This window comes from Ursus arctos, unplaced genomic scaffold (genome assembly GCF_023065955.2).
Source record: "Ursus arctos isolate Adak ecotype North America unplaced genomic scaffold, UrsArc2.0 scaffold_9, whole genome shotgun sequence".
NCBI classification, from domain to species: Eukaryota; Metazoa; Chordata; class Mammalia; order Carnivora; family Ursidae; genus Ursus; species Ursus arctos.
In genome coordinates this window covers 53,506,052-53,523,421 of record NW_026623111.1, presented here as the reverse complement: position 1 = coordinate 53,523,421, position 17,370 = coordinate 53,506,052, and the positions used below count along the sequence as shown (strand labels likewise).

The window sequence follows — 17,370 nt, the reverse complement described above, 5'->3', positions numbered from 1 at the left end:
AGACTATTGTAAGGTAGATTTTTTCCCACTGTTTTACAGATGAAGAATTTACAGATGAATTTCTAAAATCTTCATTTTTAATGCCCTGCCATTGAAAAGCAAGATCTTGGAACATAACAATAAAATAAAACCAACATAATATACTGGTTCCAGTTTCTATTTGTCAATTCCGTTAAGAAAAAAAAAAAAAGCCTGATAAAGAATGACAAATAAGAGTATTATGTTAAATAGAAAAAATATTCTTAAAAATATCTAATTTTAGTAACTTAAAAAATATTGTTTGTATTTTTCTGCTAAGTAATATTATTTGGCTGTATAGACATTTTTCATAGGTAAAATGTATAAGAGAAAAGATGTATGAAAATATAAAAGGAAGACAAAAAGTTTTTTTCTAGAAGGAAGACAAAAAGTCCAGGCAGTGGATAATCTCAACACTGTTTAAACCTTGTTTCTCCATAATATGGTCATTGTGTGGTTTAAAATACCAGTAACTCATTTGGATTCTACAAAATTACTATGATCACCTATTATTTTTCCTGCCTAATTTTTGTACCCACATATTCTAAGGAGTGTTTTATACAGGATGATTCAGAACATGGTAACAAGAAATTAAGATGTTAGTATGTGTATTGATTATTAGCATTCTGCTTTTACATAGGCTCCCCTCTGCCATGATCTAGTCCTGTGTCTTAAGGAAGTTCTTAATTCTCTCTTGGCCTCAACTTCTTATGTGTATAAATTTAGGTGGCTGTATGCAAAAAGAATGTTCCAGATGTATTTTCTAATTTTCTCTGAACATGTATCTGAAAATCATCTGGATAGATAATAAAATTGCATCCCTATAAAAATAAATGTGCTTCATTATTTTCACGAGTGGAGAACTGAAGCTTGGTAGCCATCTGCCAATTACAAAATATATCTGCCTGAATGACAAGCCACATAATATAATAGGACTCATATCCCCTACTTATTAGCACTGCAGATTGAAAAAATAATCTTGGTCTTCAATTTTTATGTCTATAAGATGATGGCAATATATACATAATGTGTGTACATGTTATTGCAAAGTTTAGCAGTAATGTTTATAATATAAAATGTTATTCTGTAGATGAAAGATGCTAAATCAGAAAATACAAATTCAAGGAACTGTAGAGGCCAGGTAAGTGATTTAAATTAATAAAATAGAACTAGATATCCAAAATCTATAAAGAACTCATCAATTTCAACACCCAAAAAAGAAATACTCCAGTTAAGAAAGGGGCAGAAGCCATGAACAGACACTTTTCTGAAGAAAACATCCAGATGGCCAACAGACACATGAACAGATGGTCAATACCACTCATCATCAGGGAATACAAATCAAAACCACAGTGAGATACCACCTCACACCAGTCAGAATGGCTACAATTAACAACATAGAAAACAAGAGATGCTGGCAAAGAGGTGGAGAAAGGGGAATCCTTTTGCACAGTTGGTGGGAATGCAAACTGGTGCAGCCATTCTGGAGAACAGCATGGGGAAGGTTCCTCAAAATGTTAAAAATAGAACTCTCTTATGATCTAGCAATTGCACTACTAGGTATTTACCCAAAGGATAAAAAAATACTGATTTCAAGGGGTACATGCACCCCAATGTTTATAGCAGCATTATTAACAACAGCCAAACTATGGAAAGAGCCCAAATGCCCACAGACTGATGAATGGATAAAGAAGATGTGGTATATATACAATGGAATATTATTCAGCGACTAAAAGAATGAAATCTTGCCATTTGCAACAATGTGGATGGAGCTAGAGAGTATTATGCTAAATAAAATGTCAGTCAGAAAAAGACAATCACCGTGTAATTTACTCGTGTGGAACTTAAGAAACAAAACAGATGAACATATAGGAAAGGGGGAAAAAGAAAAAAAAAAAGAGGGAAACAAACCGTCGAGAGACTGTTAATGGGTTAAGAATTCTAGATTGAGAAAATAGCAAGCAGAAAGGTCTCAGGTGGCAGCTCGCTTATAGAGCCCAAGATATAGCAAAGAGGCCAGCAGGACAAGAGCTGGAAGTATATGCAGAACATAGAACATGAGGTCGGAGAAGCATCAGGGGGCCTGATGAAGTAAGTTATTTTAGGTAATTTTAATGATTTTGGATTTTAATCTGGGAGTGACAGTAAATCAATGGAAAAATGTATAGTAATAGAGTGAAATACTATGAATTGCATTTAAGGGCATCATCCTGACTTGTCCTTTAAAAATAGCCTGAAGGGAAGAATCAGTGAGACAATTTGGAAGCCTATCTCTGTAATTCAGGCAAGATATAATAGTGGCTTGACCATAGTGGTAACAATGAAGGTATGAAAAGTGTCAGATTCTGGATACCATTTGAAAATAGAGCCAAAGGGGGTACCCAGTAGGTTAAGTGCCCAATTCTTGGTTTCAGCTCAGGTAATGATCTCAGGGTCAGGAGATGGAGCCCCATGTCAGGCTCTGAGCTCAGCAAGGAGTCTGCTTGAATTTCTCTCCCTCTCTCTCTGCCCCTTCCCCTCTCTAAAATAAATAAATAAATCTTTAAAAAGAAAAAAAGAAAAAGAAAAGAAAGCCAAAGGTATCTGCTAGTGGATCAAATGTGGGTGTGAAATAAAAGGAAAGGAGTCAAAGATGACTAGTCATTTTTTAGCCTAAGCAATGACAGAAAGACAATTTTTTATTATATTCAAATAATCTCATGGAAAGAATTAAAATATTCCATCTAAATAAATAATGCTAAGATATCTATTTTTAATGTAATGATTTGTTAGAGTTAATCAATTATACATTATATGGTTCATAAACCTGGATCATTATACAAATCCACACTGTTATTTTATTTTCCTTCCCCCAACTGTAACTGTTTTTTGGAAGTTGTTAAACAGGTTCTCAAATATTACTAAGGAAAAAGGTTTTTAGGATCAGCTCTATCTCTAAATAGCTATAGTATCCTGAGGAAATAATGCAAATTCTCAGGTCCTAAGATTCCTTGTCTGTAAATTATATTTTAAATGTCATATGAATGATATCTAGAGTCTCTTCCAGTTTTTACTTTCTGAACATTTTTTGTTCCTTTATTGTACTCTTTATCCTGTTTTGTTTTATTTTTTTATCTGTATTTCTTCTTCAGGATGTTATTCACATGGTTTCAGCTGCTTATCTCTGTGCCTCACCGAAATCTCATGCTTGCATATTTCAGATTCATCACCCAATATAGGAAAGAACTTTAGCTGAAAAAATTCTGTTTATGACAAATAGTCCTAGAACATCTCACATCTTGCTTTTGTTTTGTTTTGTGTTGTTCAAGCAGGCTCCATGCCCAACATGGGGTTTGAACTCACAACCCTGAGATCAAGAATTGCATAGTCTATGGACTGAGCCAGCCAAGCACCCCACATCTTGCTTTGATTGTACCTTGCTCTTCGGCCAGGGTTGTCACATAAAATTTCAATGGATGAAATTCTCATTTTACTTTATGTAATTGACAACTGTTAAGTTATACATTGGGAAAGCTGGGGCTGCCCACATGGTGCTTTGCTCCTTACTTGCCTTTGTGTTCTTATGCTCACCGCATGGTGGCTTCAGCTGTTATCTTACATCTCTGGCTTTTCCATTTTTCCTTGGACAAGCCTCTTTCCCTAGTGTATTTTAAGTGATTTCCTTGATCACTTGCCTATTTTTCTGGCCCAACTGTGTCCATAAGTATACTGACTACTATAATTCAAAATTGGTGAGGGAGAGTTACAAGGAAAGGCTGTATTTATTGCACAATATGTCCAGCATGTTGCTAAGAAAATAAAGAGGAAATGTTGAGTGGGTATGGCATGCTTGCTTTTTTATTCCTTTTCTTAGAAATTACACTTTCTTGCCAGTGGCTTTGGCAATTGAGGGCTAATACATAAGAGTACCCTGGGCAGCCAAGGTCTTTTCTACTTAGACCTATGACACTGGGGTCATTTCATCATTTCTTTTTACAGCTTCCTCTTAGTTCAGTATGAACATATTCTTAGAATGGATATTAGCTAAATAATTCAAATATACAGTAGATATTGACTTAAGTTTTCTAAGCATATAAAACTTATATGACAATCAGGAGTGTCCCTATCCCTCATACACGTAGTGTGTTAGGAAAGCAAGTTATATCATCATTATGCTAGTACTCCCCTTGTTTACTTGTAAAGGGCATCTATCCGTGCTAAGGTCCTGAATATATCTACTATCTATTAATGATAAAAAAGAACATTGTAAAAATAAGTAGTGTTATACACAGTTAGACAATTACAGTGTGAACAGCAACCACTAAAGAGGCAAAGAAATTTCAAGACTGCTTTTGTAAGTAGGTACATAGTAAGTACTTTTGAGGCCTGTCTCAGACTCCATTGTAGTACTTCCACCAAATCCTGCTCCACTCTGAGCTTCAGTTTCCTTTTTTCCTTCCATCTTCTGTTCTTCCACAAGCATTAACTGATAAACTTTGACTTACTGCAGAAGATAATGGGCCACACCTGAGCAGTCCCATTGTAATAAATATGTGCTGCTAGCATTCGTTCTCCAGAAGTAGTTACTCTCTAAATGTTACCCTCCATCCTACAACCCTTCAAAAATCCCCATTGTCTACAGAATAGAATTCGCTTTCCTTAGGAGCCCAGGACGCTTTGCCCTTCCTTACCTGACGTCTTCCTCTTTCTCTGTTCTCATCTCCATCTATCGCCTTCCTTGCACTTCATTTCCCAAATTCACTACTTGATTAACTTGTATTACTCATTTCTCACATCCATTTTTCCTTTCCTTTTAGCCTAAAACTTTCTTCCCCTCTCAGGTCAAATTCCACTTCATCTGGCTTCAAGATTCTGCTCAGGACTCACGGCTCCAACCTCTTTCCTTCCCCCATTCATCAGCTAAAATGAACTAGGTATTTCCTTTGTGCCTATTATACCTTATGATAGCTCCATTAAAATATTTACTACATTTCATAACAAGTGGGTTTCCATATTTGTTTTCCCACGAAGGCTCTAATCTCCTTCAGGACGAGAATTACACCTTTTTATATACTGTTGCATTCTTGGAAACTAGCAAAATGCCTGGCAAAACACAGACATTTAATACGGAATACATTTTCTTTACCTTCAGCAACCACATGTCCATCTATCTTCAGCATTCTGCATGCATGACTATCCTCTGAATGTACTCATCACTCAGAAATTCTGCTCTAAGAGTGCCTGCGTGGCTCAGCCGTTAACTGTCTGCCTTTGGTTCTGGGATAGAGCCCCACATCGGGCTCCCTGCTTGGCGGGAAGCCTGCTTCTCCCTTTCACATTCCCCTTGCTTGTGTTCCCTCTCTTGCTGTCTCTCTCTGTCAAATTAAAAGAAAGAAAGAAAAGAAAAGAAAAGAAAAGAAAAGAAAAGAAAAGAAAAGAAAGAAAAGAAAAGAAAAGAAAAGAAAAGAAAAGAAAAGAAAAGAAAAGAAAAGAAAAGAAAGAAAAAGAAATTCTGCTCTAGAATTGCGGAAATTCCCATCTGGTCGAAAGTTCTTGCCTGTACTTCCAGAGATTGCTTACTCTCGTTAGGCCTGGTTTTTGCCTTTTTTCCTACGTACGGTCATTCAAACCCCGTTTAGTGTTCTGGTTTATTCCTCAACGACTGGCTTCTCTGCCTCCTAGCTCAACTAATACTTCACAGTTAGTCATTTCGGCCCAAACACAGTCAACCTCCTCTCCTTACCCTGACACTTCTCTTGACCTATGGATACTATGTTGCAACAATCTTGCCATACATCTACTTGGGTAAAGAAAAAAATTTGATATCTAATCTCATCTGAGTATTACTGCTATGGATACTTTTATTCATTTTTATTTCACATTAGCCAGAATTTTCTCCCTTTTTAAATATCCCAAACCCATAACTATTTACCTCACTGTCAGTTGAGAATCCTATCTTCCACCTCACTGGAAAATTAAGATCATTTAATTTCAAGTTCTCTGCCATGTATTTCAAAGTATGTATTATATCAACTCATCTTCTCCTCTTCTCCTGTTTCAGGAAAACTGGTACACTTTGTACAGTCCTAATTCTTTTGGCCGTGACTCCAATGCTACTGGAATTTGCTTCATCAATTTATTCCCACACCTTTGGCGGTTTTCAACTTTCTCACCATTGGCCTCTTTATTTTGAGCCACAAATCTCTATCCTAAAACGGCCTTTCTGTGATTCTGGTTGTCCCTATTGTTACAGATACCATTCCACGAGTGTCCTTACTTCTTCTTCTAAAATCTCAGAAGTGCTGCTTATAATTCCCCCCCATTACTAGTTTCTTAACCACTTTCAGTGCATTCCAATGGTTTGTGATAATGACTCCCTGTGTCCAAAAACCTCCTCCTTGTTTCCACTTTAGTCGCCGTGTATGTTGCGTTTTCACTCTTTACTTGTTTCTTCTAGCTATTTCCTTCCATGACCTTTTATTCTCTTCTCCTTGATACTTTGTATTTTTCCTATTTCCTTTTGCTCTACCAGCCCCTGAATAACAGGGAACACTAGAGTTGTATCCTTAGACAATTTCTTTTCTCACTTGCAAACTTACCCTAGGGAATTCATTTATTCCTTTGTCTGGAAAAAAAATCTCTACAGTTATACTTATGACTTCTCTGAGCATTACATTTAACTGACAATACCTTCTGGACACCAAACTTACCATGCTCAAGGTTTAACCCTAATTTCAGCCTGGTTTCTTATCTTTCTTTACCATATAACCAACTTTTTAATCACATAGGCATGTTATTCATTCATTTCCCTGATTTCTCCCATTTCTTATATTTTAATGACACATTTGTCTTCTCATTGCCTAAGATGCCCAGTGCCATCTTTCTAGTTGATGTCATTATGATGTCTGTCTTCGACTATTGTAATAACATGTTTATTATATGTTACTATAAAAACCTCCTTTACTAGGTTACCCTGAGATATTGCCATAAAGTCATAAAATTATGAAAATTTCACAATCCTTCCTTCTTTTGAATCTCTAATATCTTCCCTTATTTCCAGTGAATTATGTCACCCTTTGAAATTCAAAGGCATTATGATCTGACTCCATCAAACCCCTGCAGTAGTATCTTATACTCTATACCTTCTGTGTATCCTGAAGTACAGAACCCATCAAACCTGGTATTTTTCTCTTCAAGCTCCTGTCTTTCCTTCAGCCAAAATACTTTATTCACATTTCATCATCTCTTAAAATTCTACTTTTTCTTTTAAGTTCTAACCAAAATAATAGCTCTTGAATGACCAGTTCCCCCGCCCACACTCAGCACCAATGCCCCCTTCCTCCAATTCAGGCATAATTTAATTCTACACATTTAAGCGCAAATGCTACATTGAGAGCTAAATTTTATAACAGAATTTATAAAGGGAGTTAAAACATGGATACTGCATATGATCAAACAGACACACATGTAGTCAGACAGATCAAGTTTTAAATAGTATCTTTGCCATTAACAAGCAATATGATTTTGAGCAACATTTCTTTTGAAAGAAATTTGAAAGAAAGAGAGTACTTTAGAATCCACTGGTCAAAATGAGGTTCTGAGGATCTGAATAATTAATTGGAAACCTTTATCCCACAGTAGTTTTAGAGGGAGCTTATCTCTTGTTGTCTCAATTTCTTCAACCAAAATACGGAGAGGATAGCTACGTCATGATGTTTTTGTAAAGATTACACAAGATAATGTCTGTAAAATGCGCAGTGCTTGGAATAGGGGTGATACTAAGTATAAAAAGTAAAGGTTATTATTATGCCTCAAATAGAAAAAGGTAATCAATATTTATCAGGTAAATAAGTCTCCATGACACTTTATAAAATTTTTGTAACAGATTTACCAAGGATTTTAACTATACCAGCTATCCAGATAGATTCTTTTTCTGAGATGTTTCATTACAGAGGAAGGTTTATTCCTCTTGTGTACAGAAAATTGGTTTGAAGTGAACGATTTATTTTTCCCAAATCAAGTGGTCCTGGGAGCTAAGCAGTTTGCCTTACATGACTAAACTACCATCATGGACGTGTTATCTTTTCGGTTTCTCCACTGCAGCTTAGAACACTAACAACTGCTCAGGTTAGCGTGAAACTGGCCTTTGTGAAGCCCTTGTGCATCTCTGATGTTCATATAGAACTCCCCCACTTTAATATCCTGAGGACCCACCCAGTGCTAACGAGACTTAACTGCATCCACAATAAGTTGAGGATTGAGCCAGAGTCTCAATGTCTTCCAGTTATTGTTTAAGTTATTAGACAATTGCATTTCCTGGACAGATTTCCTTTACTGGCTTGTGAATTGCTCCTTGTTAAAATGCTCCCCAGAATTTCTGGGGACAGATAATAGGCAGAAATCATATTCTAATCATGTGGACTTCTTGGAATTGAAGCTCACTATTGATTTTATCTCAAACCACAGTATTAGCATACCACCAAATACAGTATATAAACCACCACAAAAGCAGACAGACCATCATCCACTTAGCTTCGCCTTCACTTCCTGTCCTCCACCTTGGAAAACAGGTAAGAATTTCAGATTTAAATTTGATGTATTCTCTCTTCACCTTTATTTCAAACTAGGCTGAGATACATGAAGAAAATAATTGCTTAAAATATAGTCTTTGAATTAAGGGTATTTAAAGTAGTACTGACACTATTTTCAACACTTAGGTTAAAAAAATAGAAATGTCTATAGAGATTGGGTACAAATTATGACTGCATGAGCTTAAAAAATGTAGTAACAAGACCAATTAACAGGGTATATTTAAAAAATCTATTTCTTGAATTCATAAGTCTTCCAATTTGGTTAAACATACAGCAACAATAAAAGAAGACATATTTAAATTATTGTTTGAGGATCTGAATAATTAATTGGAAACCTTTATCCCACAGTAGTTTTAGAGGGAGCATATTGAGACAAGAAACCGCAGGACGTGTTGGGGATGTGCATTACTTGAAATGTTCATAAATATTTTTTCAGAAGTATGTATTCATCAAACTTATTTAGTGCCTCCAATGTCCCACTTTATCATTTGGCTTATAATAGTTCAAAATATTATTAAAATAGACATATGAAGTAAGAATTAAGTTACAAAGAAAATGTTTTACTTTGTAAGAAAATTCTAGATGGGACAGAGATGACTTGGAAACAAAAGCAAAGGAAAGAGAAGATTTGAAAGAAAGAAAGTACTTTAGAATCCACTGGTCAAAATGAGGTTCTGGCTAGAAAATTAGTATATAAAATGCTAATTAATCATAAAATATAGAAAATGCAATAAGATCCTTCCTACATATGATCTCTAATAGGATATCAAGTTCTTTTTTTTTTTTTTGAGTCCTGACAATAAGAAATTATTTGGAAACTTATGAAGCTCTTAGGCAAAGCAAAATTAAGATTTATATAGTACCCATGAGAAAGATCTAGAAAAAAATATCTTTTCCCGAAGAAAGAGCATAATCTTCAGGCTTCAAATATTGGAAAGGATATTTTGCAGATGAATTAGGGACTTTTTTCATGAAATGTTTTTAGTTCAGAAATTTAGTTTAAATATCTGAGATTGAAGATTGTATGCCAAGTGATATTAGTGGCACAAACATCATTTTGTATAAGAAATTAATAGAAATGAAACAAAATCAAGCATTTAGCACATTTTGATTAAAAAGGTTAACATGTATATTATGTTATACTACAAGAAGCCTGGAGTGGGGATTGGGCAAGAGGACCTGACAGTTGGGTAAATCATCAAGAAATCACAGAAAAAAATATAGTGTATGATCTCTAAAGTGATGTGGCACAAAGGAGAGGAGACATTATTAGATGTGTAGGGATGTGGACTGAGTCATGGTTATAAATGGAGAGGAGACAAACCAATCAGTGAGCATCAGGATAAATGGAGGAAATAAAGGAAATGCTCCAATGAAAATCTCAGTCTAATTGGAAATAAGGAGAAATAATCAAAAAAACAATATTCATGGAAATAATTTGGTTTAGTAAAAAAAAAAAAGAAAAAAAAATATGATCTTCTTTGTATATATTTTCTTTGATCAGTCTCCTCCAGATAGAACTGAGACTCTATCAGGGCTGAGACCTTAATATTTTGTTTGCACTATCATCCCAGCACCTAGACCGTGTCTCGCAATAGAAGGTGTTAAATAAATATTTTTGAATGAATGAATTGATTAATAAATGTTTCTGTAAATACTTATAACTTTTTCCTGTCTTTCAAAAAAAAAAACAAAAAAACCCAACTATAGCGCTATGAATGAGATGAAAAAGAGTGAGGTAGGGTAGAGGCGATGGCTGAAAAAAGCTGAATGGCTGACTCTTAAGTATGAAAATGATATGTAAGAGTAAGGAGCTATAGTAGACACTGACCCGGCCTATAAAATAAAGCCTCTATTAGTATTTTTTCCAAAATGCAGTTATTTTTATTACTTATTATCTTTAGTTTCTTTAAAAGGAAAGTAATCCTAGCTAAATAAGAAAATAGAGAGACCAATATATTACCATTCTTTCATTTCCCCATTGACAGGACTTGATAGCCATGAAGGTCCTCATCCTTGCCTGCCTGGTGGCTCTTGCTCTTGCAAGAGAGGTAAGCAAATGTCTAAATAATTAAGATATAATGGAGTATCTGCCTATATTAGAGAAGAACATCAGCAACATTGTTACAGTACAAATAAAGCAGAATTGCAACAGATTCATTTGCATTTCTTAGAAAATCATTTACTTTCATGTACTTTCAACAGTGTGCTGTAGGGGCATAAATCTGGGTCAAATTCTTTCTATGTCACTGTGCCACCAGTTCCTAAAGGAAAAGCAAATGGACAGATAAGCAAACAGACAGAACAAAAGAAACAGATAGAAAAATGACAATAATAATATTGCACAGATATGATTGCACGCATGTGCAACCTAGATAAATAATTCTTCTTCCAGTGATCAAATATATGTATCTCTTACCTTACGGCACTGGGCCCAATTCTACCTGTGTCTATCCAAAGACATCGAGAGGATGGAGTGTCAGGCAATAATCATAATCATAAATATATTTGTAATCATAATAAACTGTTAAAAACAAAGTAAAAAAATAAAAAATAATAAATAAATAAAATAAAACAAAGTTAAATAACTTTGTCACCCATCAAAAACTGTTTATTCACATAGGATAAAAATGTATCAATAAAGTTACTAAATATAAAAGACATAAAAACAACTACCTTTCAAGACTCTCAATAAGCATTTTTTGTTTCTCAAATTTATGAAATAGATAGCTCTGCATAAAGAAGGTAAAACTTAAATAGGAAAAATGTTTAATAATGAGTTACCTATGGAAACCAAAATGGTGTTTTGTGTTGTTTTTTTGTCTTTTCCTGCTACAGAAGGAAGAACTCACTGTATCCACTGAGGTAAGATATTTTTATTCACAAAAAAATTTCCAGCCATAAATATTAACATTCTGCAATGATCTAGGAAAAGCCGGTTGTTGATTGTTTTATTGCTTTGTTTTTCTTTTACAGACTGTGGAAAGCCTTTCAAGCAGTGAGGTAAGACAATGTTTTCAGAGGAAATTTCCCAGTTTTGGAAGAGTAAAATGCTGTACTATCTTTCTATTGTGTTACATTAGGACAGTTAGGTCAAAGCAACTCTGTTCTGACATAAGTTTTGATGTAAATTTCTATTATACTTTTTTTCCATTGCATATGCGTAAGGACAGAATAAATATCTGGAGAATTCAGTATTCTAGCACTTTCTAAGTTGGCTCGCTACTTGAAATGGTGTCGTGACACCCTCTTTTTTGTAATGAACTCTACAGTCCTGCTTTCTGTCTTGAGTTCTCTTTACCCTGTCCTCATCCCCTATACTGGTATTTATTGAGTGCTGTCTGTGGATCAGACACTGACTAGGAGCTGTGGTACAAGGGAAAAGAGGGATGCCTATAGTAAAGAGCTGACATGCAAATGGACACATTTTGCAACTACAAGAGTCACTTTAGTAAGTAAGAGATGGTGAGACGTAGTGTAGTCCTAAATCTGCCTAGGAGAATCAGGTAGGTATTTACCCTGGCACCAGTCTTTTTGGATATGTTAGTTAACCTGTTAAATTGTACATCAGTATACTTTGTCTCTCTACAAGGCTATCAGACCCTTAAGGGAGGCATTTATTTCTTATAATTAATTTGAAGTGTTAACATAATAAGTAACCTAAAATGATTAAAAGAATTAAAAGATAGAATTCATATTATCAATGAATATTATTCTTTTAGTATCAGATAGGGTATTAGCAATGATTTGTTGTCCTCGGAAAGGAGCATGGTGATGGAGAGAAATTAGCATTTACTAAATACCTCTTTTTGTACGATGTTCCCCGATTTTCTTCTCTTATGTAACTGCATTCATTTTTCTTTTATATAACAAGCTTATGCAGAACAATGCAACATCTAAGTTTCAGCAATTATCCTGAGTTTTTAATATTATCAAACAAGGTGTCCACATTAACCTATTATGTGTCTTAATTTTCTGATTTGTATTGACAAATAAGGAACATTCATAAAACTAAAACTAATTTTATTTTTATTTTTATGAAGGAATCCATTACACAGGTCAACAAGGTAACATCTTCATATTTAAATGTACTTATTTTCAAAATTTCCTACATTTAATTTTTATAAGTGGTAACATTTCTTTATATGTGATTTGGTTTTTAGCAGAAACTTGAGAATTTTAAGAGTGAGGAACAGCAGCAAAGAGAGGTAACTTACTCATGATAAGTTCATTTCTAAAATTATTGTGAAACATAATACATTCAAAATATGTGTATTTTCACTCTAAAGAATGATAATAAAATAAATGCCAGTGCAGAAATTAAGTTTTGACAAAGTCAAAATATTTTTAAGACATAAATGCATTTTTCAAACTCAATCAATTTGCAGAGTATAGAATCAAAACCTAAGAATAATTCTTGATTTACTCACATTTCCAGCTGGGGAACTAGGTTCCCCTTAGTCTCAAGGTGGTTATTCTGATGAACGAGAATAAGGCAATATGGCACATTCGTTAGCTGTATACCTTTGGCCCCGAGTTTCTCCGTACTTAATTTCCTTTTCTGTAAACCAAGACTATTCCTGACCCCCGAGTATTGATAAGCTGGCACACAGTGAATATTCAATGATTTTATATAACATTTTGTAGGTTTTATATTAACATTTACAAATACATGAAGTTCTTAAAAGAATTTCCATTACACCGATGAGAGAAGGGAGGTACAGAACAATTGAGTACACAATTGTCTGACAATATCACAGTTATTAAGTTGTAGAGCTTGCTTAAAATTGAGGATTTTCTTCGACAACATAAAATTCCTCATTTAACCCAGCTACATGTGTAACATATTTATTTAATTGTAATATTTCAACTTCCCTATTTTATCGATGAAGTTGTATTATTTGGAACTTACACGAAATATTTCCTAAATCAAAATGAATTTACAAATTGGTGTCTCTCGAAAGACTACCTTCTCCCAAGGGAAGTAGTGCTAGAAGGGGGCTGGTGTGAAGTAAGTCCTTGACTTAAGCTGCAAAGTAAGAGTAATTTTCATTAAAATAACAGCAGCAACAACAAATAAATCTTGGAGTTATCCCTCTGAGTCTTTCTAAATAGATCTTTGATATAAACACAATTTGCTCTATTATCAAAACATTATGTTGACATGTCCATGCCTATGAAGACCAAAGTGGACAGCTAGAGCTATCTAGGAGATTCAGAAAAAAATTGAAACAACTCTTGAAATCTCCAAACATTGATTTCTGTTTGATCTGTAAATTCACCTATGAAGGGAGTGAGTTAATGAGAAATCCCTCAATGAGCATTTTACTCATTAGTCTTCATTTGATTGAAAATAATGTCTTAATCAAATCAGTAAAAGATTTTCCTTCTCTTTTTTCACTCAATTACGATTGTTCAAAAGACAGGAGGTTAATTCATCACAAGTGACTGTTATGGCTGAATCATGGACTCAAAGATTCTTTTCCTTCTTTCCAGAATGAACGCCAGAATAAAATCCACACCCCATTCCAGCAACAGTCTCTAGTCTATCCTAATGCTGATCCCATCCCTTATGCCATCCCTCCACAGAATGTCCTGTCTCTTGCTCAGCCTGTTGTGGTGCTGCCTTTCCCTCAGCCTGAAATAATGGAAGTCCCCAAAGTTAAGGAGAACATCTTTCCTAGGAGCAAAGTGATGCCCTTCCTTAAATCTCCAATAGTGCCCCTTTTGAACAGCCAAATCCAGAGCCTCACTGATCTTGAAAATCCGCACTTTCCTCAATCTCACCCTCAGCCCCAGCCTCAGCCTCTGCCTCTGTCTCTGCTCCAGCCCCTGATGCACCAGATCCCCCAGCCTCTTCCTCAGACTCCCGTGCTTACTCCTCAGCCACTGCTGTCCATCCCACAGTCCAAAGTCCTGGCTTTTCCCCAGCAAGTGATGCCCTTCCCCCAGATAGACATGCCCCCACAAGCCTTTCTGCTGTACCAGGAGCCTAGCCATGAGGCCCACCCTGTGACTCAACCACTTGCCCCAGTTTACAGCTCTGCTGTTGTTGTAAGTCCAAACTTACTAATTCTGCTGTCTCACTTATGACATGAATATGGCAATAAAGGAAGTAAGTGAGAACTCTAGCATGAAAGAATAAATGAATAATGAACGGATCTAAAATGCATTCTTTGTTTTAGATCGGTGATTCTCAGTACTAACAATGTAATAGAATAACCTGTAGAACTTTTTCTTTCCAAAATCCCAATGTCTGGGCCTACCTGCAGAGATTCTGATACAATTGTTCTGATCTTCTATGTAGAAGATACTATTGGGAAAAAATTATTTCAGGAGATTCTGATTTAATTGATCTGTTGAGAATTTGGATAAAGAGGATTAAGGCTTATTAAAGCTGTAATTAAATTTGATAGTCTGATTGGGCTTGGAATAAAGAAGGTTTTTTATTTTCTACAATTCCGAAGTTTTTCTTGTGCATGTTTATTGGGCAGATGCCTTATTTCACATCTTGTTTTTGACATATGCACATATGATGGTAAACAATTGAGATGATTATTTTATTACTCAAAGAATTGTTAGGGAAAGTGTCTTTGTGTCTTTGCCAAAATGTGAATTGTATATTTATTTATTTTGCTTTTTAAATTTTTTTTCATTTTTAAGGTTTAAGAGAATTTCAGAGTTAATGTCCCCTCCCCACTTTGGTAAGTTTTGGGAGTATGGAGATTACACTGATCATTTTTATAGATGATATCTTTTTACATTTCATTCTCCTGGATAAGTCCAAGACAGTGACAAACTTTATCAATATACCAACTTATTTATTAATGATCAAAGTGTCATGGATGTCTCAAGGGTTGACTAACATCTACTGACCTGAAAGTATGTATCAAAATTTAATTATGTGCCATTGACAGATTTCACTGGTTTGCATTCAAGTGCCTATGCTCTGATGCTTGATTATCATCGTGTTTTAGGAAAAACTGAAAATAATTTCTCCTACTGTTATGTGAATGTATTTGAGATTTTTTGAAAGATCACTTTCATTCTCATTTCTAACTTAAGCTTCATAACTTCAGTTGTTTTTATCTCATTTAAAATTTACATATTATTCTTTAATTCATGAGTCAAGATAAAATTAATTATTCCAGGTATGAGGTTTAAAAAGAGGAGAGAATATAGCTTTGGGATTCATAAAATGCAACTCTGTGATCATGATAGTCTAGACATTTCACTAAAACAATACCAGGTGAGCTGATATTTAATCATACAAGAATTGTCATATGTCTCCAAGGTAGGGCTCCACATTTTGCATTTTTAACAAAATTTGTCTTGTAAATTAATCACACCAAAATTACAAATGAGGAGGGATGAATAGTCACAGCACATAACATAACTAATTCTATATGTTCTTTATATTCTACAGAATTGACTGCGACTGGAAATGTGGCATCTTTTCACTCGGCATCCTGATAGCAAAAATTAATAATTTTTAAATGAATCTACGTGGAAAAAATGAAAATCTGTTCCTTTATTTATTTTATGTACTATATGACATTCATCTTAATCTGAATTTGACTCATAAACTCTACATTTTCCAAATTTTAATTCAATAATACCATAGAAATTTAATTTTGAGTTGGAAATATCCTAAACATGGGAAAATATGTATAATTTCTGGAATTGTGTTTGTTATTATTTAAATATCTATTTCCTAACCGGTCATTTCAATAAATTAATCCTTTAGGCATATTTACGTTTTTCTGTCTTTATTATAATTTTTTTAAACCTGAGTTGGCCTTAAGATTATTGTCAATTTAAGATTATTGGTGTTAAAAATAGCCATGGAAGAATTGAAATTACATAGAATGCTTTGAATTGAATGGTAAAGACTATCAAAAAGTGGCGGTAAAGGTAGGGTGATCATACACTCTGTGTGCTCTAGAAAGCCTTGGTGTACACCCACTGCCCAGTTAAACTAGTACACTTATGCCTTTCATTCTCAAACGTACTCAGTATTTGATGTTAAATGTTATGGTCACTATGGAAAAAAAAAAAAAGCTTCAAATGTGAAAGCTGATTCACAGTTCAACAACGTGTAACTAAGCGGTGCTGTGGGAGTTACTCAGTCCTTCAGAGCTTCAATTTCCACATCTATACAAGAGGCAATTCAAAGGTTTCTACTGAAGTTTTAATATGCGGAGTGCACTGCACAGGTGCAGGACAATGGCTCCCTAGAGTTCCGCATTACTGACTTCAGTACACCAGAGCCGCAAGAGCCAGTGTCACAATCAGAATGAACTGGGTTATGTGGTTTTGGCCGGTAATGCCCAAGAAATAAGACTTAACAGGAGACTCTAATACCCATTTTTTTTTAATTGCAGAGTAATTGTTTCATTGTAATGAATAATCCCCCACCAACTACAACACCCGTACACCCAATCTCATCCCCTTGAGTTTACACGGCAACTCATCCTTAGCAATTATGCCATCTTTCCTGCCATTCTCAGTAACTCCCTCGCCTAAGGATCAAGTGTGAGACAACTTATGCTATAATGGCTTTCATTTTTAAAGAAAATTCCATCTTGTAACAATAGACTTCCAAACCCCTCCCAGTCCTTTAGGCTACTCTATACAACTGTTAAGAGAACTATCCATACTGAATAGATTATGCTTTCATTAACCTGCTTCCATCAAAGTTTTGTCCCTGTGGAAATCACTTTTTTCCAAAGTTACCAACAACTTTTGTCTTGCTAATCTGTATTCACTTTACCCAGCCTTT

General features: G+C 34.8%; 1 protein-coding gene across 1 annotated transcript; it reads left to right on the top strand.

Moving 5' to 3' along the window:
* Window positions 1–10,588: 10,588 nt before the first annotated feature.
* CSN2 (casein beta) lies at window positions 10,589–14,681 on the top strand. The gene is made up of 6 exons (XM_026490790.3): window positions 10,589–10,639; window positions 11,427–11,453; window positions 11,565–11,591; window positions 12,632–12,655; window positions 12,752–12,796; window positions 14,085–14,681. The coding sequence occupies exons 1-6, from the start codon at window positions 10,589–10,591 to the stop codon at window positions 14,679–14,681; spliced, it is 771 nt and encodes a 256-aa protein (XP_026346575.2).
* Window positions 14,682–17,370: the final 2,689 nt, after the last annotated feature.

Bases quoted from the DNA above. Each gene is read 5' to 3' on its own strand.
- CSN2 (XM_026490790.3), top strand. From the start codon at position 10,589: ATGAAGGTCCTCATCCTTGCCTGCCTGGTGGCTCTTGCTCTTGCAAGA. The intron at 10,640-11,426 runs GTAAGCAAATGT...TTCCTGCTACAG, and splicing joins CTCTTGCTCTTGCAAGAGAG to AAGGAAGAACTCACTGTATC. The intron at 12,797-14,084 runs GTAACTTACTCA...CCTTCTTTCCAG, and splicing joins AGGAACAGCAGCAAAGAGAG to AATGAACGCCAGAATAAAAT.